This window comes from Mycteria americana, chromosome 12 (assembly GCF_035582795.1).
Source record: "Mycteria americana isolate JAX WOST 10 ecotype Jacksonville Zoo and Gardens chromosome 12, USCA_MyAme_1.0, whole genome shotgun sequence".
Taxonomy (NCBI): domain Eukaryota; kingdom Metazoa; phylum Chordata; class Aves; order Ciconiiformes; family Ciconiidae; genus Mycteria; species Mycteria americana.
Genome location: NC_134376.1, coordinates 1,369,052 through 1,391,334, shown reverse-complemented (window position 1 = coordinate 1,391,334; position 22,283 = coordinate 1,369,052). Strand labels below are relative to the sequence as shown.

General features: G+C 56.7%; 1 protein-coding gene across 1 annotated transcript in view; it reads left to right on the top strand.

The window, feature by feature from the left end:
* The window catches only part of PRKCB (protein kinase C beta), a 128,936-nt gene that overhangs the window by 55,499 nt on the left and 51,154 nt on the right, over positions 1-22,283 (top strand). The window contains exons 4-5 of the mRNA XM_075515013.1: positions 12,454-12,565; positions 13,730-13,858. Coding sequence (XP_075371128.1) covers positions 12,454-12,565; positions 13,730-13,858 — 241 coding nt within the window. The remainder of the gene's footprint in view (positions 1-12,453; positions 12,566-13,729; positions 13,859-22,283) is intronic.

Below are 22,283 nucleotides of genomic sequence, written 5' to 3'. Positions count from 1 at the left end.
CTGGGTCCTGCTCCCCTGTGCTGCCGGTGTGGCCGCTGCGGGAGCAGCCCCAAAAAAGGCTGCTTTCAGACTTGGGCTTGTGCACAGTTTGATAAGCCCCGTTGTATTTCCACTTCCCACCAGATGATTAGTCGAGATACTACGTGGGGTTTTTTAACCCCCGCTCCGGGCACTTTGTGTACGACTTTCGCCTTCCTCACTGAAGGCTTTCTTCCCCATAGGGGCTGCTGCTAATTGTGGCGTATTGGTGGCTGTTGAACCTTAACAATTAGTTAGTGGAGGGGAAAAGGAGATGCAATAGAGATGCCAACCCAAGAGAGACTAATGCATCCACGAATACTCTGGGTCCTGCAGACTGTTAGTCCGTAACACATCTTTATGAACCTGAAGGTCAGCAGAGGCTGCTGGGGTCCTCTCTGGCCACCCTGACCCCAAAGCAGTCGGCAGGGTTTGTTCCTGGGCCCGGGTGACGGCCGTACCCTCTGCCTGAACCGTGGCAGCCGGGTGTTTGCAGCTCCGTCCTGCACAGCCTCTGTGGGAGCAGCTGCGGCACCGATGGCCCTTTTCCGGTGGTGCGGCAAACCCGAGGGGAGGGTGACAGGGCGGCACTGGGGTCGGGCTGCAGGACCCAAGGCCCCGGGGGCTTTGCTGTGCCTGGAGCAAGCAGGATCTTCCAGCGGAGGCGTGGGCAGCAGCTGCTGCCTGCTGGGAGCGTTGCTTGCAGGGAGTGAGGCAGAGGCGGTCAAGGACAAGGCTCCATCGCTCTGCTCCTGGCACGGGGCTTGACTGGGATAAAAGCATCCCTGTCTCCATCTCTGGACGCTTCGGGCCTGTGCCAAAGGGGCACGGTCAGGATCCGTGCAGGGGAGCAGCGGCAAGGTCTGCGCGTGCGTGTGTGCGCACTCCGTGTGCCTTCGTCCCAGCGTTTGTCCCAGCACGCTTCTCCGGAGCAGGTCGCTCAAAGGGCTGGAGTTGCATGGGAGGGAAGCGATGGCTTTGCACCGCTCGCCTTCACGCCTCTGTGTTTTTCTGGGTAGTTTCGCTCGTTGCCTCTGCTGCTGCTCCTCTGCAGCGGGTGCCTGCTGTAAGAGGGCGAGGAGAACTGGAGAAGGCACGGGGAAAGGAGGTAGGGGTGGTAGACAGTGATCTACTTTCTGCCCTTCCCTTAGAGTAGACTTTGGCCATCCAGGCAAGCTAAGAAGCTTGCAAGCACATGCCCAGGTCCCTCTGCCCAGTGCCAACGCTCAGGGCGTGGGTAACGCGGCAGAGCCCCTGCCCCGGCGCTGCCTGCCCCGTGCCTGCCGGGCGGCGAGGCCCGTGTCGGGCTCCCTCCATCGTGCAGCCAGCAGTGCTGGAGGTTTTACAACGACCTTTGCTGCTGAGTAATGTCACGCTGTGAGATTCCTTCTGGCCACGTGGATTTAGCTTTGACGCTCACGCTTTCTCTCCTCTATTCTCTGTCATCTAAAACACGTAAAGAAAATGGCAGCAAGACCCACTGACGGGTCTAGCACCCCGCAGACCTGATTCAGGCTACAAGAGGTATATGTTGTATATCCAAAGATATAGATGTTTAGATATGTATTTAGATATTTGCGCATGCAGAGGTGAAATCTTACTCATTGTAAGCAAGGCTGCTTTAGGTGCAACGTAACCAGAGAAGGAGCTGCTGTCTGAGCAGAGCCCCCAGGCTCCTGTCCCTGGCTGGGCTGGTGGCGGGGCTGGGTGGCTGCGGGCACCCAGAGAGGGTGACAGCAGCGGGCGAGGGGGCTGCTGGCCCCACAGCTGCGAGTGGCCCCTTGCTGCTGCAGCAGCCCTGGGAGCGGCTGGGTGGGTGCTGCGGGGCGCTGCGGGTGCCTCGGGTGGCAGAGCTGGAAACCGTCCCTGGTGTGGTGCGAAACCAGCAGAAAGGTGCCAGCGAAGGCGATCAGGGCAGAGGGAGATGGAACCGCTGAAACCACTTAACCTTGCTCAAGGAAGATGAGGTTGGCAGCGGGAGAGCAGGGACGGCTGCGATCCAGATGCCACCTCCGGAGCTTTGCTCAGGCGTTGGGCAGCCTGCCCGCCCCGGCACCGCTTTCTCATCCTTGCTCGTCATCTGGATAGCAGCTCGCAGCAGGCGGGAAAGGCAGCAGGTACCGGGGAGATGCTTCGCCTGTTTCTGTGCAGAGTTTCTGGCCGAAGGTGGATGCAATGCTTTTCTGTTTCTCCCCACCAGCCCTGTCCAAGCCGGGACAAGCGAGGAGCCCTCGGACAGCCTGGTCCCGCTCCCCGAGCGCGGCCCCTTGGCCCCTGAGCAGCAGGTCTCTCCCACGCGTGTCTCCTCCCGCCCTGCGGCTGTCCGGCCGGCTGCAGGTTACTGTGGGCAGCCTCTGCTGGAGAAGGGAAAGGTCTAAATTAAATCTAAGCTGTCACAGTTTAAGAGGCACCGCTTGATACCAGGGCAGGCGTAAAGGCCCTTGACCGAATTCTCTGTTGCTTGCTGTTATTGCTGGGTGAGACTTGCCACTGTGGCTCGTCGAGCAGGCAGGTAGAAGCTGCCCAGTTGGTGTTAATTTTTAATACATAATTTCTGAAAACGAAGAGAGGAATGCAGATGCTTGGGACGTAAAGCAGGGAGCAAAAATGGCCCTTTTGTAGCTGGATTTTTCTGCCATTTAGCAAAGCCCTCTGGGAGAGCCTCTGGTTTGTACCCTTGCGCAGCTGTCAGCAGGGCTGTAACTGGGGGGTGCGTGCAGGGCAGGCTTCGTTCCTGCTGCACTGGCAATCAAGCTTCTTACGGCAGCGTAGTCCTCACGGAGCTTTGAATCGGGAGAGGGAAAACCACTTCAGCAAACAGCAATGTCCTGTCTACTTCGGGGATGAGCCGAGGGCAGGGCCGTCATTTTGAACTGATGCAAAGCTCGAGTTTTCCTCTGCTGTGCTGTTGCTAATAGCCACGGCCTGAATCCAGAGCGACCTGTAACTATGCCAAAAGCTGGTAGCATCTAGGTTGTACCGATTGTAGCTATGCATTTTTTTAGTCGGTGCAGCAATCCGGTAACTGTCTTTCCTTTCGCAGATACTAATATCCAGTGAAATCTTGCAGAAAGAATGAGTTTAATGTTATTGCATTTGTTTAAACCTTGCAGTGTGTTCGTCCTTACAGTGGGCCACGTGGTTTCGCTGAGCTGGAGAGGGAAGAGATGCATTCAGCGCGACGGCATCCCCGTCCTCGGCATCCGCAGGGCAGTGCGGAGCGGCGGCTGCCAAGGGGAGATGCTGCGGTTCCAGCCAGACCCCAGCCTGGGCCGCAGCTTTTAACGCCAGCTGGCTGCTGGTTGTCATCCCCCGAGCTGCTCTAGTCCGGTACGCTTGTCACGGAGCCCAGGGGAAAAAACCATACCAAAAGCAAAAAATTTTCTAACTTTACTCCTTGATCTCTGTATCTTGTAGTACTTGATAGTTACTCGAGACATTTTGCATCCTGTAAAGTGCTTATGGTGTATATGGATGCTTAATTTTAAACACCTGAGTAACACTAGTTGCTTAAAACTCTTCTGTTTGAAGTTAAGTAGGTGCGTAAGTGCTTTACGGGGTGGTGGCTTGTGCGTGTACCGAGCCGATGACCCTGGGGGGAGGCTGGCGTTTTACGCTTTTCAGAGCATAACAAAATAACTGGAGATCAGTGAAATGTCAAAGTCTCTTTCTGTCACCGTTGACTAGTCCTACTTTGGAGCAGTTTTCTGTTTGATCTGGTTGTGTTTGAACCTCCTTGAGGAGAGCGAGAGCGTGTGTCTGTTTAACCTTGTAAAGCCTACCGAATAGGAATCTTCCATCTAGGAGAGAAGGACTAATTATGCAGAGATGATAGGGCCTCTAAGTAAAAAAAAAAAAAAAAAAAGAAAAAGAAAAAAATTAATTGCTTCTTGCAGTAGAGAGTGAAGCTACAGCTATAATTGCTGGTACTGAAGACACCAGGGCTGCTTTCATGCTAGATTGCTCTTAAGTCACGGCAGGATTTTTTTTTTTTGATGGCTGCAGACGTGACGGGGGTTCTGTGTTCTGGGCAGCGGCGTTGCTGAGGACAGCGTGTCTGTTGCACAGTACTGGCTAGCTGAGGGCAATGCCATTTGTACCATTTACCTCCCTAACCTGGTCCGAATGGGTGCCGTGCCGAGCTTTGAAGCGCGGGCGATGAGGGCTGGGCCGGGCTCCCCCGGCTGCGTGGGCGCGCGATTCTCCGGGAGGCCTGGGCTTCGCCACGGCTTTCCCGTTCACGTGCTGCCAGGCTGTGGTCTCTCCCCTGCGTCCCCAAAGTCAAAACGGGTGAGCAGTTCTGGGGAGGTCGGCCGGCCCAAAGCCCCCAGTTCCGGTGTTAAACTGCGCTGGTTTTCCCTGCAAGCTCTGCCGCTCCCGTGCTCCCCTGCTCGCAGGAGGCCGAGCTAGCGTGGCTGCGCGAGCTGAAGCTTTCTGAAATACGGCAAGGTCTTTGGGAGCTGAAGTCAGGCATGTGTAATGTAATGCAGTTGGCAAACCTAATTATAGTCGGAGCTATTAGTAGAATGTATAATTATTTAAATTGTAGACAAAATAATCATTAAAATGACCTTCTTTGCATTATTCTGTTAAAGGTCATCTAATCAGGATGCATTAATAAAGATCAGAGTTGCTCTAGGAAGGTAACGGGCCAACGTAGCTTCATTTTGATTTAATTTTTCTGCCATTTGCAGTTTTAGGAGAGGATTTCTGTAATGCTATCGCGACGGCACCTTTGGTCTTTCCACTCTTGGTTTGCTGGAGGCAGAATCATTTCATCTTTGTCTTGGGCTCCTCCTCTCTCTCCAAGCTCCAGAGCTGATGTACTGATGACAGGATTGCTGCCACTCTCTTTTAGAACAAGAGGGAAGCTTCCCAGGGTGTGGGTCATACAGGTGTTACTAGAGCCAGAAGCTGTCTTCGCAGCATCGGTACGTGGTCGTTATCCCTTCGTGCACAGCATCATCGGATCCCAAGCTGACACCTGTAGCAGGGTGCAAAGAGGGTCACTCCACTTTCCCAAGTTTGGTTTAGTCTCTAGAGCATTTGGGCAAACGTGGGCTGGCAACAATTAGCAATGAGAGCAGGAGCAGAATTAATGAAGATGCCATTTGTACTACCTGAAAATTAGCAGCTGCTTCAAGTCTCTGCTTTCTGGGATCACCGCCGGTGGGAAGGGCCGCCTGCTGCCGGGTAGTCCCCTTGCACAGGATAGCGTCACGGGGTTAGCAAGCGGGCTCTGCCTGTCGGCGGGTGGGGGTGGGATGCACAGATGCCTTCCAGGCGTGCCCGTTGAGCCAGGACCTTCCTGAAGGCACCAAGCACCCTCTTGCCCAGGTCCTGCCTTAGAGAGCAGGACCCTGACCTCTCCTCGCATCTCACGTACCTCTGGGATGCCCCCGCTCTGGTGCACAAGCAGATCTTCACAGCCTTGCTGCAACTTGCTGCTTGCTTTTGTCCTGCTAATTAACTTCTCCCGCTCTCACGGTATGCCATCTGCCCCTTGCGCGAGGGCACATGCTCGCTGCTCCTGCCGGCGCTGCCGGTGCAGGCAGCCGGTGACGGTTCCCGTGGGATGAAGATGTATCTGCCTTGCTCCCTCCCAGCACCTTCTGGTGCTTCCCTGGCTCCGCCGGAGCCCGGCTCTTTCTCCTGCCAGCCTGCACGTGCCTTCAGCCCCGTAATTGAAAAGCTCTTCTCTCGTTTTCTCGGGGGGTGTGTGTCCAGTTATGCCTGTTAGGGGGGATTTGGAGAAGGGTGCTTGGGTCCGTGCCCTGCCTGTGGCTCCGGAGAGCTGCTGGCTGGGTCTGAGCTGGGTTTGTGCAGAGCGGAACTATCGGGAGGGCGGTGAGGTGGGTGGCACCGAGGGGGGCTAGAAATGAAGCGTCCTGCAGGCAGGAGGTGTTTCAGGGGGTCTCTGTGCTGTGTCGGGCAACCCGGAGGCTGCAGGTGCAGGGAAAGCGCTGCAGGAGCCCCGTTCTCCTGGAGGGCTTATACTATAATAAAATGCCTCTCAAGGCATGTGAAAGATAACATTTCTAAATTATGTTGAGATGCTAACACTGCTCAGGGAAAAGAGCTGAGTTTGGCTTTTTTTTGCTGCTCGGTAAGAGAGTGTATCTTATTCGGTGTTGGCAGCAGCAAGAGAAGAATAACTGTCATCCATATCCCTCTGCAGTTGTCTGACTAGCAGATGAGATCTTTTGTCAATAAAAATGTATTAACTTGCTGGAAGCTGTCAAGGCAAGCTGTCGAGGACAGGCTTTATCTGCGGCCGTGTGTTTGGCATGGAAGCAGCCCAAGCCGCGATGCTCGTGCCCGCAGACACGGTAGCTGCTGGTGTGTTGCTGGCCGTGCTCGGGGACTGCTTGCCCTTCCGTGGCCAAGGTCCGGGCAGAGCCGCTGCCTGCATCCCGCTGCCTGCGCTGCCGTGCCCTCAGGCCCTGCGCTGTGCAAGGTTTTCTGTGGCTGTAACACTAAACGATAGAAAAATAGTTTTGGTATCGCTCGCTGGTGCAGCAGTGTCGATCATCTTTAAAATGTGGCGTGCTGACGCAGGCTTCCACGGAGTTACGATATTGATAGAAAAGACGGCCCAAACCTTTGCCGCCTTGCCTTGAACAGGATCTGTTTTCCTCTTGTGTGTAACCTTCTTTCAGTGGAGTCTCTATGGTTTATCGTGGCTCTTTTTGTTGAAACAAAGACCCATCACTCTTGTTCTCTTGTTCCTTAACTTGGTTTTTGCTGGGACTTGGAGCTATTTCTCACCAAAGGCGTTTTTCCAGCCCTGCGCAAGCAGGTGGGACGATGCAGGAGGTGCATCCCCAGGGCAGCAGCTCCCGGCTGCAGGGCCCGAACAGGACAGGGCAGGGGAGCGCTGCCAAAAGCCTGTCCGTCCTTGCCAAAAGCCTGTCCTTGCCAAAAGCGGGGGTCCCTGACTCTGATGGCTGCAGTTGTCTTCATTTCATCTTCCCTGCCACCTCCTGGCTTCAGTAAGAAGAACTTGCACAGTAGGAGGCTGCTGTCTCATTCACGTCCCTGACACGGCCTCTTACAGACCGTTACCTCCCTGGAGGGGAGGACGGGCTTTTCTCTCCAGTGTCACCTTTGGAGTCGCTGTTAGGCCACTTCTGTCCCTCTGCTGTGAGTTGCTCCTTACGTACCGGGGGGAGGATTTTCCCCAGGGAAAATGTGGGAGCCAAATGCAAGGGTTTTGGTTTTACAGCCACTGCCTGGAGTGCATTAGGTGCAGACAGTAAGCTGTTGCTGTGTTGTATTTGCTCTGCTATGGAATTGCTATTCAATTCAAATTGCTATGGAATTCACTTTAAAATAGTCTCTTCACGTGAACTGTGTTAATTCTTCTCGGGAAGAGATAACTTAAAGCTTTCTCTGCAATGAGGTGGGGAAAGCAGGGGTGCATAATTTTTAATCAAACCTCTGTGGCTGTTCTGTAGAGTCCAGGAAATTCTGACGGTACAAAGGATTAAAATAGCATCAGCCCCATGGGTGCAGGTCTGGGCTGCCTGCCTCCCCGGGGAGAGCGGGGCGGCCGGGCTCTGCTGAAGGGCAAGCGGTGGGGTGCTCCGGGAGAGCGATGGGAGCTGGGGCCCGCGGAAGAAACCCAAGTGCCCTTCCTATATGACTTATTTTAGAGATGAACCCAAGTGAGCTGGACACGTTTTAAAAATGTTTTATGGCTCAGACTGCTGGGCCTGAGGAAGGGTCTGGTCTTCCCTCTGCCTCCCGCCTCCTCCCTGCCCCAGCGAGAGGCGATGCCTGCGCTCCCTCTGAGCCAGGCGAAGCTGAATTTAGTGCAGAAGTAAATAAAAGCCCAGGCGGCATCCAGCACAGCGTTTGCAATTCTGGGTACGACAGGAGGCTGCTGCCCTTGCCAGGATGTGGACTTTGCACGAGAAATAGCTGAAGCAAAACGCCCTTGCTTGCCAGTCGGTGCCGCGCTGCCCTGCCGCTCCGCTCGCCCCGCTCCGCGCTCACGCCTCGGCTTGCTGCTGGCTGACCAGCCCCTGCCCAGTGCCGTCCTGACAGGCTGCTGCGAAAGAGCAAACGGATTCCTGACTCCTAGGAGCGGTGAATAAATTGTCAGTCTGATCAATGCCACCAGCCGCCCGCCTGCACGTAATTGGTAAGCGGTGGCGGCTCCTGCATCGGCATCTCCATCAGGGTTCAGCGGGAAAGCATACATTACCTCGAAGCGGTCATTCAGCGAGCGCGGTGGTAGGTATGACCCTGAAGAAAGGCACAGGTGATTGCTGAGCTGAAAAAGAGTCCGGCCGGGCTGCACTCAGAGTGCCTTGAAGGCCACGAGTTGATTACGCACTTATGAATCAAATTTCTTGCGTTCCTGGGAGAGCAGGAGAGCTCGAGCTGGTGTCAGCCCGGGCCCGCAGAGCCGCAGGCTGCGCGCAGCCGCCTGTGCCCGCGGTGGGACAGCCGGGGCCGGCTTCGGTAGGAGCGACTAGAGGTGCGTGCGGTTCTGGGGGAAGCCAGGGGCTGCGAGGTTTGCTCTGCAAGTCAGGGATGCGCTAAGTCAGGGATGCAATATTGCACCGGCTCGTTTCAGACCAGAACCGTGCTGTCAAGTTGAGAAGCAGAAGCCGGCCGCCTCTGATGGGTCAGAGCTTGCAGGGTACCAGTTCAAAGTCAACAGCTGCTCCTCCCCTCCCCTGGCTCACGTTCCGAGCCCTCCTTTGGGCTCACGTCCTCAGAACACGCACGCAGCCCTCCGCTCGGAGGATGACGGATCTGCGGCAGTGCTGATTAGAAAGGTCAGAGCCTCGCAGTGCAGTAAAACACTTAATGGCGTTTTGCAGTTCTGCTCCAAAGAAAGCTTTTTCTGCCCTGTTCTTCAGGGACGGCTCTGCGCTGGTAGGACGGAGGTGGAGCGCCTTTTCTTTTCTTGGCAAACTTCTTTTTAACCGTTCTTGTTTTAAGTCTCTCAGCATCTGCATACGCAGTGATCTCGTCATCCCTGTCTCTGTGGTACAAAAATAGTCTCTTTGTAAAACGACTTCAGCCTTGTTCAAGAATGATATCCCGAATTTCCAGTTTCTGGCACCTTCTAAAGCACCGGTCAAGGTGAAACGGCCCCCCCCCAGCAGCCGGAGAAGCGGCTCTGCCCTCCCCGCGCCCGGCTGCCTCCGTCACCCTCGCACCCTTTGGGCTCTGGCCCTCCGGGTGCCGGGTCTCTCCAAAACAGCCCCTCGGGGTGGGAGCAGAAGGTGGAGCCCCCCCGTGAGGGACCCGGCTCCCCCCGAGCGGAGGGTCCCTGCTCGCGGGGCTGGGGCGCTGAGGGAGCGGCTTGGAAACCTGCGGCAGTTCCCGTGCCAGCACGCTCTTGCCGCTGCAGCGCTGCTCGGTGCTTGCTTTGCTTTTCTAGCTCTGGCTTTTTTTGAACTCCCCGTGGGAATTTAAAATCCTTTGCATGAAGTGGAAATTGTCTCATTTTGCATTGAGCTTCTGTTTTTTATGAATGACTAAAGCTTTCATTTGCCTAAACAGGAATATCTGTTTCTAGAAGGGAACACAGAAACTGGAGCGCTCGGGGGCGATTCCTCCCCGTGTCACACGCTGGGGTTTGACTGGCACGTGGCTTCTGCTGGAGCTGCTCCCGTGGGCCCCCCGCCCTCGTCCTGCTGCCGGCGGAGGGTCAGCGGCGGCGGGCCCGGGCCCGAGCGTCCCCGGGGTTGCCCTCCTCTGCAGCGTGGGGCGGAGGGGGGCGTGGGTGCTGTGCCTGGGGGGCTCTGCAGGATGCGTGGGTCGGCGTCCGAGTGGCCGGCCAGAGTCCTCCTTTCTCCCGGGCTGGTGGCAAAAGGAAGCTTTGCATTTTCTTGGGTGCCTCGCCTCCAGGGAGGTAGCCCAGGCCCTTGCTGCACAGGTACCGGTGGGCTCGTGGGCGCTGCCCCCGTGCCCGCGGGCGCTCGGCTGCCAGGGCCGGTCCCTGGGAGATGCGGGGAGTTGGTTCACGCCGATTGAAGAGCTCCGTGTTGCACAGGCAAAGCTGCTTCCGGAGGTGGTCCTGAGCTGCTGTACAAACAGAGCTCAGTTATAAAATCAAGCAGGGTAAGTTTTCAAGGGCTTACAGCGTGTCCGGTGGAAGGAGCTGACGAAACCTGTAAGCCTCTTTAAAAGGCGCGTGTGTTTATCGTGCTGTCCCTTTGCGCTTTGGGCAGCAGCGCTCGGCGTCACCCTGCCTGCAGCACCGCGCGTGCCATCGGCTGCCTGGCTCAACCGCAGCTGCCTGCGGTCTGCCTGCCCGAAACTCACGGGGGAGGAGTTCCCCCTGCGAGCTCCTCTTCTAGCCTAAAATCTAGGTTTAAGTTTTCTGTGCTCTCAGATCTCTGGGGAATGCAAGAGGCTTTCAAATGCACAGGGTCGCTTAATGGACTATCTTTTTGGTAGCAGAAGACGGGTTAATCGTGAACCCTCGTCCTCTCAGGCTTCCTGCGACACGGCTGACACACGAAGCTACCGGGCAGAGGCATGTTGCGCTCTGTATCTAGAAGTGGTTTGCTTAGGGTGAGATAATGTGAGATATTTTCAGTTTCAAGTATAATAAATTTGCTGAAGCATGTACCTAATCCCTTGTACTTAACAGATTGAATTAAATGAAGCTCCATTACTTTTCCACCTTTCTGGTATCGCTCAAGTTATCTGGGATGCTGTGAAATAATACACAATATTAGTGATTAATGCAACTGAAAGCTTCAATGGAATGGCGGTAAGAAAATTAATTTCAGGGGAAGGTAATGCATTGGCAGCTATGTTATAGCTCGGTCCTGACTCCGCTGTTTATTTATTTACTTAGCTTACAGTGCCCTGAAAAGGTGTCTTTCCTCACGCCCGGGCACTCTTCCAGGCCATTAAAAAGCCAGGCAGCTCAAATGACCAAGCCAGGAGCTACGCCTCATCCCTAACCCTTAAACAATTAACCCGAGATGAAATTAAGCCAGCTGCTACTTGCCGTAGTCTTCCCCCTTGCTTGTGGGTGTGCTGCTGCCGAGCGCCCGGGCGGGTGCCCCAGCTCCCTCCTCTGCGGAGCCGTGCTGCTTTGGGCTCTCCTTGCAGGAGCAACGCTGCCCACCCCAGCGTCGGCCTTTGCTCTGCCCCGGTGTGCCCGTGGTCCCCGCGTGGTGCCGGCGGTGACGTCCCTGCCGCTCTGCTGGGGTTTCTCCAGCTCCCGGGGCAGGGCGGCGGGGAGCGGGCTGCTGCTGGGGCTCTGCGTTTGCTTCTCCAGTAACCACAGCAACTTAAACCAAGGCTGTCCGTGCCGCTTTGGGGCCTGCAGGAGACATCCCGTTGCTTAGTCCTGTCTCCTGCCTAACTTTGCGTTGTCTTAAAGTTGCTCTGCATTGGGCTGAATAACTGAGGTTTGGTCAGGGCTTCCAGAGTCGTTTTGTCTTGCATGGAGGATAGCGAGAAGTACCAAATCCTTGGTCTGCCTCAGCCATTTGTTCCAGTGGTTGAGCCTGTTGGGACAGGACGAGGAGCAATGGTTTTAAACTAAGGGAGGGCAGATTTAGACTGGATTTAAGAAAGAAATGTTTTACAATGAGGGTGGTGAGGCACTGGCCCAGGTTGCCCAGAGAGGTGGTCGATGCCCCATCCCTGGAAACATTCAAGGCCAGGTTGGACGGGGCTCTGAGCAACCTGCTCGAGTTGAAGAAGTCCCTGCTCTTGCAGGGCGGTTGGACTGGATGGCCTGTGAAGGTCCCTTCCAATCCAAAGCATTCTATGATCCTATCTCCCCATGGAGAAGTTGTTTCTCATTTGAATTTGTTTGGCTTTAACTTCTGTAGACCCTTGTTGGAGTCCAGGAGCGCTGTCTGCAAGGTGCCTGTGCAAGGCTGCAAACAGCGTCTGGGATAAACTGGGCTCTCCTCGTTTTGCATGCTCTTCTGTTGCAGAAAAATCTGCTGTTGGTTTTAAGAAAGCTCAAAGTATTAAGTATACCCTAAGCAGCTTGATTCCCTAGGAGCGTGCTGGGGAGGGGTTGGCACCAGAGCACAAAGATGTTTACTGGGCAGTCTTAACATAGGTGGAAATCAGGGGTGTTCTTTGCTGCTGTACCCCACTGGGTTGACGTGGAGGTTGAGCAGCGTCCAGCCCTTATGTTGGTTCTTATGTACCAATTTCACCCGGTGTTTTCTATGCTAAGACCAACCTGTTTAAGAACAATAAATGCCCAGATAAGCCAGTGCATTGCTTTTTCATTGTTATGGCAACACATATAAAGAGTAATAAAGCTCTGGATCTTGGCGACTGTTGGAAAAGGTCCACATCAGTCGGTGGCAGTTGTCTGAAGTCCATTAACAGCACTGCCGAAGCCAGCTGGCACGTGAAATGCGGAGAGCGGTGCTGCCTTGCCAATATTTGATGCAAGTTTATAATCTTTATCTTTTATTTTCCTCCTAGGATCCCCGGAGCAAACACAAATTTAAAATCCACACGTACTCCAGCCCCACCTTCTGTGACCACTGCGGGTCGTTGCTGTACGGGCTCATTCACCAGGGGATGAAATGTGACAGTAAGTGACGTAACCGGTGGCTGCGGTGGCAGCAGCAGGGGGGGGCCCTGGCACCCCGAGGTCCCGGGCAGCGGCTCCCAGCCCTCCTGAGCTGCGGCCAAGAGCCTGTCCCCTCTGCCAGCGGTGCGGAGCACGCTGCTGGCACCCAAGGGACTGGGCAGGAGTGGGCACCTTCTCACCTCTGCGGGGAGCCCCTGGGAGTCCTGCAGGGAGAGGGGGGGGAAAGGCATCCGGCCGGGGGGGGGGAATCCTGCCTGCGTCCCCCCTGCAGCATCACCCGCACCCCCCCGCAGCATCATCTCCAGCTCCCTGTTCTCTGCAGCGCTGGCTCCGACTGACACCCTGTGGCCGGTGCCCGCTGCGGTGACACAGCCGCTCCCGAGCCCGTGGGTCTGCACACGCCTGCCCTCGGGCACAGGAGTACCCGGGGAATTACTGTACAGAGAGGAGAAAATGGGGGATAAAGAAGAGGGAGAGGAGGGAGAGAGAGATCGGTTATTTTCCAAGTGCATCTTGTACGTTCCTTTTTAAAAGGACTGTGAATATACAGCGTCTGCTTACACGCTTACGCCGTCTGCGGGGAAGAGCATACTCTGCTGCTCGCCGTGTGCTGGCTTTCTCATAAATAGAAGCTTGCTGACTGTTGTGGGAACAGTGTATTCATTATCGCCTTTAAAATGTTACCAAGTGGAAATGAATTTAAAATACAGATTTTTATACATACATTTATATATTTAACATACATAGATTTTTATACATGTATATATGTATACACATACGCAAGTAATTTTTAATGCCCCTTATCAGCTCCTGGTGAATCCGGCTGAATACCCAGCATAGCATTGCACCATGGGTGTGATGGAAGAGAAGTTTGATAAATCAACAAAACTCGAGTAATCAGAGTAAGGGCTAAAAGCCCTGTAACCTCTGTAGGCAAGACCCAGAACTGCTGGTGGGGGCAGGTCCCTGCGTCCATGCAGGGCTCTGCCGGAGTCTCCGGCTGCGTTTGAAGGTCCGTTTGCTGTATGTTTGTCCCAGAATCCCTCACAAACCTCCCCATTTAAAAGGAGGACAAGTCCTTCCCCCCCCATCCCCTCTGAACACCCCGTGAGCTTTGGCAGAGGTGACGGGAGTGCTGAGCGTCCCTTTCTCTCCGCCCCGCAGCCTGTATGATGAACGTGCACAAGCGCTGCGTGATGAACGTCCCCAGTCTGTGTGGGACGGACCACACCGAGCGTCGGGGACGGATATACATCAGGGCTGACATCGAGAAGGACGTGCTCACCGTCGTAGGTAGGTGTGCGACCCAGGTACAAACCCCGCACGCGGGGTCGCCCGGTTGCCCCTCGCTGCTGGCGTGGGCCGTGCCGACAGCGGTGCTGGCCACGGGTCCGGGCGGTGCAGCGCCCAGCGTCTGACTGGTCAGGAGCAGGTGCCTGGCAAGGCAGGACAAGGCTTTGAGCCTTCTCCGAGCACGCTCCTGCCCTCTGGCAAGCACTGGCTGCGGCTCCAGGGGCTATCCGTGTTAAATAGCTTTTCCAGTGACAGACTTTTCAAACTGCTTTTTGAATCATGTAAAACTTCAGCATCTGCAGCATCCTGGGAAGGAGCGGCAGAAAGTTCCTCTGTTTAGCTCTGCCATGTGAAAAAGTATGTTGTTTGTATTGTGCTGTCCGTGTGATGGTGAACATCCATTTCCTGCTGTTCTTACCATGCCTTTAACGGTACCTGGGCCCATACAGGTCTCGGTGGGAATCTCAGATGGTCCTTTTATTGGACTAGAGCTTCGCAACCTTCTTCTACTGATTTGGAGACTCCGTGGCCTCCTCCTCTATCCGAGGCTTGTGCTGCCTTCCCGCTCGGTGCTCAGAGCTGAGGCTGCTGGGCTGAGGCTGTCCCTGCGGGGCCGTCGTACGCTGGGACGTCAGCCCCTCCGCGCTGCCGTGGTGAAGATAGCCGTCATTCTTCACGTTTCCTTGCTGTCCCCCAGCCCCGATGGAGAGCTGGAGCACGGCTGCAGCTCTCTGCTGGGCTGCGTGGGTCCGTGGGCTGCGTGGATCCGACCGTCCCAGCGACGGGTGGCGGGCAGGAGCCGTCCCCCGTGGGTGCGTCCCCGGGGAGGTGCAGGGTGGCAGTGACATCTCGCGGCGTCCGCCTCCGGGGATGTGCCAGGAGGTGGGAGATGGGGCCGGAGGAGGCTGCGGGCAGCCGGGCAGCGCCGGGCTCAGCAGAGGCTCCTGCCCTGAGTGTCCCAGGGACCCGACAGCCACCCACGGGGAAATCCCTTGTCCCACATCCCCGTTTCCTCTGTCCTAGAACTCCTCCATTCTCTGTTTGTGGCAGGAAACAGGATTATTCCATCTCTAAAGACTTTTGCCACCTGGATTTTGAGTTCCCAGAAGATATTGCTTCCCCTGTGACCTGTAAGCATCTCATGAAACATAAGCCGTATTCTCGTAAAGCTGCTTCTCCCCTGCACGGAGAGATCGGGCCGAAGGCGTGACTCTCTCTGTTGGGCGCTGGTGACGGCGTCTCGTGGTGCGGGTGCGGGCAGGGGACAGGAGGCAGGGAGAGCTCTCCGCGGGCAAGGCGGGCGGCTTGCGGAAGAGCTGGGGTTTGTCTCACGAAGGCTGAGCCCAGCGCCGCGCTGGGGAAGGAGGTTTCTGCCCACGCTGGGTAACCAGGCAGCTCCGGGCGGTTACGGTCTCTGCAGGGGGCTGCCGAGCTGTTCACGGTTATTCACAGGATGATTTAAGACCGTGGGGTGTAAAATGTCACCTACCTGCCCACGCTGCAAAGGTCAGCTGCCCCTCTGGGGGGTACCGGGCTGGTGACACTGACAGCAGGGACCGGATCCTTCTCTGTCGTCCCACCAGCTCTGGCTGGCTCCTCCTGGAGAAGTCTGGTTTCCAGCATCCTGGAGGGCGGCTGGGCTGGCAGCAGGAGATGCCGCGGCATCCACGGGGTTTGCTTCGGTGGGATGGGGTCAGCTCTGAGGCGTCCCGCTGTGCTCATCGCCTCTTGACGGGCGCTTTATCCCCCGGGGAGGGCGTGAGGCTGCGGGGCTGTCGAGGTCTCGCTGCTCTGGGCTGACTCCTTCTCGCTTGGGAGGGCAGGCTCGGCAGAGCGCATCCCAACAGAGACGGCTACGAGGCGTGTGATCCCGGCGGGGGCTCCGGCCCTCCCAAACCAGCCCCGCCTGCCCCTCCTCTGCTTCGGCGAGGGGTGGCCCGAGCCGATCCCCCATGGTGGTGGGAGACGCGCTGGGCGCGGCAGCCCCCACGCCTCGCGGAGGTGCCCGAGGGAGGGCAGGGGGCGGCACGGGTGACCCCAGCCTCGCGTAAGGAAATGCTCAGGTGTGGCCCGGGAGTGCGGAGAAGAGCCAGGATCCTTTCTGGCCTAGAGAACCATCAGAAATATTTTCAAGAAAAATACCAAGTTATTGAAAATATTAATGAAAAACTGAAAAAGTTATATTTTTAAATTTTATTTTATTTTTTATTTTATTTGTCCTTAACGGAGAGCTTCAGTGAACCACACAGCACTTTCTTTCGCAGAAGTCCTGCTTCCCGGGCACCTTTCCTCCAGAGGATGGGGCAGGACTGGTACCCAGCCTCCCGTCAGAGGCCGATGGGGCGCAGAGCTCGCCCTCCCGCTGGCACCAAGGGCTCCCGGCCACCGGAGCCGTGTTCCCGTAGCTCCGAAGGCAGGGGAGAAACTCCCCCGGCCCCTTTCTGTGCAGCTGGATTTTCTTTTCTTCAGCTGGGTTTGAAAGACTGTTTTATTTCTGGCCCTTTATGGAGGTGTTGGTGAAAACATGTCATCTGTTGGCTTTTCCAGAAAGGCAGGGAAACGTACTGTGCTCTCCACCTCTGCCGCATAGCTGATGAAGGAGTGGGAGCACTCTGAGAGAGGAGGGGCCCTGCCTTCCCTCTGCCCCTCCAGGCAGGTGAGGGGCTCGGGACCTTCGCTCCAGAACTCGGAGGGGAGGTGGAAAGGTCTGCTCGGACCCAAAGCAAAGGTGGGCACCCAGCCCTCGGGAGATGCGGGAGCCGCGTGCCCTGCGGACCGCGGGCTGGGTGCCGTGGTTGCTGGCTTTGGCTCCTCTCCAGTGGGCCAACAGAGATTTCCGTTCCCCCAGTGACTGTTTGCTCCAAAAAGGCAAAGGCCTCAAATAATCCCTGGGTTCCAGTGAATATTGCCAGGTTTTTGGCAGGGAGAGGCCAGATGCTGAAAAATTGGCCCTCAAGTTGTGGCCAGGGCTTGTTGCAGAGGTGGCAGAAGGTATGGCGGAGGGGTGGCCGGGGGCTTCACGTGCAGAGCGGCACGGGGGTCTGGGCTGGAAGAGCCGTGGCGTGGCTGGCGGCCGCGTCCGGGGGCAGCTACTCTGCAGACGTGGCCACGGCCAGGACGTTGCGCTGCTCCGAGGGGTTTGTGCCGCTGACTGCGTGTGCCAGAAAAGCTATCGGTGTCTCTTCCTGCAGGACCTGCCTTGGCCGCCCCGGGGTGGCCCATGGTGGCACGGCCGGAGAGTGGCTCCCACTGGGACCCAGCCCGGCAAGGGGAGGCAGCGGGCTGAGCTGGCGGGCAGGCTTCTGCTGGAACAGATTTCTGGTGGAAAATGCCCTTTACAAGTTTTCTGCCGAAATTTCAGTTTGGGGCGGGCAGGGGGTGGATTTCTGTCAAGGATGGGAGCGACAGCGTGGCGATGGGTGGGTGGGTGGTGGAGCACCCTGAGCCTGGCAGGGGTGGGGAGGGGGTGCTGGCTGGGGGTGCAAGCCCTGCCGCCGGCATGCTCGGGCTGGGGGGTTTAGGGTGCCCGGCTGCTCACCCACTCGCCTGCCCTTCCAGCGGGTGCTGTGGGGCTGGAAGCAGTTTGGGATGGAGGAGATATGTGGCAACTCATCGTTGAAGTACAAATGAGCACAGAGGTTAGCAGGAGAGGAGGAGGAGGTTTCTACAAAGCAAGGAGATCAGGTCGGAGCAGTGGGATCAGAAACCAACTTGAAGATGGACCTTGTCCAGCTTGTGGATGGGATTTTGTGGCCTGGGGGCCAGCTGCACTAAGGGATGGATGAGCTGCTCTTCCCGCCACCACCCCGGTCAATCCGAAATATTTGTCAGCATTTTCCGACATTGCACACGCTCTTCCTCTGCCAGGTCTGTCTCCATCTCGGCGCGGAGCGGGCAGAGGCTCAGCTCCGGGCAGCGACGCAGCCGAGCGCGGGCAGCGTTGCCCGTCGCGGCAGGCTGAGCTCGGTCCCGCCAGGCAGCGGGATTTTGGTGCTGGGATCCATGCTTTTCCTAAATACACCTCTCTGCTGGTTTAAGCAGGCAGGGCAGGATGCTGTAGCGGGCTGAAGCTGTCGGGGTGGTGGAGGGCAGGGGCTTCTGTTTCCGAGGGGCTTTCCGAGGTGCCCGGGCACCTCTGGTCCCAGCTGCACGGTAAAATGCAGGTTCTGGTGCTGGGGCAAGATCTTCTCTCCACCCCGCCAGGCGTGGAGACCCTTGCTCAGAAATCCCGTGATCTTTGCCATGGCAAAGAGCATCCCAGCGTGAGAGGCCCCTGAGCTGGGCTGTGGGGCGAGCGGGCAGGGCAGGGCAGGCAGCGCGTGGGCAGGGGCAGGTGCCTGCAGGTGGCAGCACAGGCACGGCCACGGAGCCCACGGCCCCACTGCTGCGATCGTTTCATCGGCTTGACGAACGTGACAGGAATTTGCCGTATGCTTTTCGGCAGTGTGTTTTTCTTTTCTCTCTCTTTCTCTGATTTTTTTAATTTTTTTTTTCTATGTAAAGATAACCTTCTACTCCCAACGCAGCTTTTTGGTTAAACAAAGTGCGTTGTTTGACTCAGAATGACCTGTTCGGTTAGCTAGCAACCTGAAAAATTGCATCGATTTGCGTCTCCCTTTTTGAAGACGACCGTGACTTGCCCCAGCAGCGTTTCTCCCCGCTCTCCGTTATCTGCGACCTCCTCTGCGTGCCGGCAGCAGGTAGGAGACGCTGGTGCTACCAGTGCAGCGAATGCTCACCATCTTGAGCTCGCAAAATGACGATCAATAAAGAAGGAGACGTGTTTAAACATAACACAAACTCACCCCGTGAACCTCACTGCCCTGAGTGCGGTTTTGACCCCAAAACGTAGCGCGGTGCGGGGAAGGAGCAGTGGGTGTTTTGCAGGGACGGAGAAGTCCCAGGGCCGGCCGTAGGCTGTGCTTTCCTTCGGCAAGGGCTGTGCTCGCGCTTTCCTTTTTTACAGCACTTGGCACAGCGCGGTCCTGCCGACGGCATGGTCTGCCAGATACTAAGATTGTAAAAGTTGTAATAATAACATGAGAAAGATCCAAATTCCAATATTTTTAACCCATTCTTAGTTCTGAAGAACCAGGATGAACCTCAGAGCTGTCGGGTAGGAGACTGGTGAGAGCATCTGGGGGGTTGGTGAGGCTTCGGGCAGTGGCCCGTGTAGGGGCAGGGGATTGAAATTCAGTAGCCAAACCCCAGATTTCTCGAAATCTATAACATACGCACAGGACAGCCCTGGCTGGCTCTCGATGAGGTTGACTTCCATCAGCTGCACCTGATTTAATAAGCCAGCAGTGTTGTCCCTGGCTGATGCCTGCTCGGAGGGCAGGGGGGAGAAGCCCGGCGGTGGGGACCAGCCCCGGTGCCCCTCTGCGAGGCCAAGCGTGGCCGCCCCGCTGCCGGCCGGGGCCACGGGGACGGACCGGGGGTGACCGGGGCTGGGGTCCGGTGCAGCCGCAGCTCTGCCGGTCTACAGGGCTGTGCCCAGAGCAGCAGCAGTGGGAACCTGCAGAGCTGCCCCTCCTCATTAACTTCCCAGCTCTCGAGTCTGTGGTGTTAATAACTCCTTTATGTTTGAGAGCGGCTCTGTTACAGCTCCTTTCACGCTATACATTGAACGTAATTGTATAATGGGCGCACCCGGGAGCGCGGCTTTGCGCGCTGCAATCGGAGCCCTGCCTTGCCATTGTCTGCTGCTGCTTGGGGGTTGCTGAAGCACCGGGATTTATTGGTGTTCCCAGTGATTAAAAATATGTGGCTTTATCTAATAATAGGGCACCTGGACAAATAAATGGCACCTTCCGAATGCCTGTGGCTTTGCGCCCTTGGCTCAAGGGCGAGGCTGTGGAACATGTCCCCCCGGCTCCACGCGGGGGACAGGGCTCACAGCTCCACCAGCCAAAGGCGGTTTCCAAAATACAGGATGTTTCTGAGGGCCTGGTTAATTAGGGCACAAAACAATCTGCATCTCATCCAGCAAAGCACTTAGATACGCGCTCTTGGCAAGCACTTCTTCTCTTCTGAAGCATCAGCGCGAGCTGAGCTGCGTGGGGACTGCGTGATCGCCGAAAGCCCGGGGGCGTGAGCGAGGCCCCCAAGATGGAGCTGGCTGGGACGGCCCCGGCCCCCTCGCTGCCTCCCCTCACCGGGACGTGCTCTCCGTGTCGGGACGCCCGGGGTTTTGCTTTGTGCCAAGGGGAACCAGCTGCGGGTGACGCCCCCGGCTCGGGCACGCTGCTTCTGTGGGGTCGGTTTGGCTGGTGGTCCCCGGCACGGACCGGCTCCGGCTGTGCTAGGCGTCCTGCGTGGCCTCCTGGTAGGAGACAGGCTTTGGCTCAGAGCCTGATTAGATGAGACGGATTTGAGCAGCAGGAGGAATGGGTTCGGATGTCCGGCACTTCTGTGCGTTTGGGCTGGCTGGAGTTAAAAGCACTTACCTTCAGCGCCGAACAGACCGGAGGCAGGGAATGAGTGCATGAGGCTGGAAAGCCCCAGGTAGCTGGCTAGAAATGGCTGATCGTGTGAGCAGCTCCGCTTGCTAAATGTGTTGTTCCAAATCACGAGAAAGCATCCTAGTGATCGGTGCCGTGCACGGCACTGCTGGGAGAGGGTCCCATGCGTGTCCTCGGAAGTGAGGGACCTGAGCTGCCGTGGGCTCAGCCTCCTGGGAGGCCGTTCGGGGAGAAGGCTCTCCAGCTCTTTGGCTTCCTTATATCAATACCGTGATTTTCATAATACAGCGTTTGGAGTCTCTTTCGCTTTTGGAAAGGTGGATGCAAGTTGCGTGGCGTTTTGCAGCGGCAGCTTTGGAGGCTGTCGGAGCATCGCATCGCTCCGCAGCCGCTGCAGAGTCGGCCGGTGCTGGATGCGGCAGCGGGCAGGGGAGTGAGGGCAGCCCAGCCCGGGCACGGCTCTGTCGCTTCTCCTCGAGTGGCCAAATGAGATCCCTGCTTCTCTCACCCACCGTGCAAACCACGGCAAACTCCCGCTCGCAGCTTTGTCATACTAAGTAGGTAGCGTGGGCTGGGTTATTTAGCTTGAGCTGCTTGACAAAAGAGAAGTCATCCTCTGGGCCTGGTAAACAAAATTTGGGTACCTAGCAGTGCTCTGAGACGTCTCAGTTGCCACAGCAAGTTCGTTCCCTTTGGATGTCACTTAAAGACGCTTAACTGACTCGGGCAGTTTTTACCCCAGTCACTCAGGGAATCCGGTCCTTTCCACCCAGCGAGTCTGCAGATACTTGTCATTATTATTCCCCGCTCCAAGATTGTAACAACTTTTGGCTTTGCCTTAAATATAAAGAGAAGATTCCCTGGAGCCGGGCTGTGTCTGTCTGTGTCCACAAGTCAGATCCTGCCAGCTCCAAGGGCACCAGCGCAGCGAGGACAGGGCTGCTCTTCTCCGACCCCGGCGTCAACAGTAACGCACGGTTTCTTCTGAGGGAAACAAAAAAAGAGGCTTGTGAACGTAACGGCAATCCCAGCACAGGGGACGGCACATCCGCACCCACCGGTGCGTGAGGTCTGGCTCGGATGAGGTGTCAGGATGCTGCAGAGTGGGACCGATGTGGGGTGCGTGTCTGAGCCGCCCCGTGTGGGAGGCAGAGGTGACGGAGCGTGGCAGGGCATCGTTTGGCCGATGCTGGACAAGAGCAAATGTATATTCACTCTCTGTGTTCTGGTCCGGGCTTTGATCAAGTATCTTACTAGCAGGAAAAGGCTGCTGAATAAAGTGGGAAATTGTAGCAAATTAAAATGTCATCAAGGCGTTGCACATTTTTGCTTCCATAATAGAAAAGCTTCCCGATGCAGAGAATTCTGAGCCTCTTGTACTGAGAGATGAGAATATCTGAGTTTGGGAAATGGAGGACTGAGAGAATATGAAGGCTGGGCTTGGAGGCCATTAAATCTATTGCTTCTCCGAGATGGTGAGACAGTAAGCTGCCTGGAGGACTCTGCTGGTGCGTTGCTCCTCTCCTGCGGCCGAGAGCTGGCTGTTCCTGCTGCTCTGTTCAGGCGGGAGTCACAGCCCGTCGCGTGTCGGTGCGTCTCCCGTCGCGTGTCGGTGCGTCTCCCGTCGCGTGTCGGTGCATCCCAGCAGGGAGCTCCCTGCACCAAGCTGGGAATCGGGCAGTTCGTCACTTATCTCAGGAAAGCGGTGGTCTACAGGACTAAAATGCAGAAAAAACGTGATAGGTTTATGCCACAAGTTCCAGGGTGTCTATGGGAGATGGAGACTACTCGGCACGTTTAGGGGACTCGGAGCTGCGTGCGTGCGAAAGCGGAGCACGCCCTGTCCTCCTGCAAGCGCTGCTGGAGCGTGGGGACGATGTCGGGTTCCCTCATCGAGTGTCCCGGCAGCGTGCCGACGTCCCCGGTGGCTCCTGCGAAGCCGAGCCCCCCGTTGGGGCCCG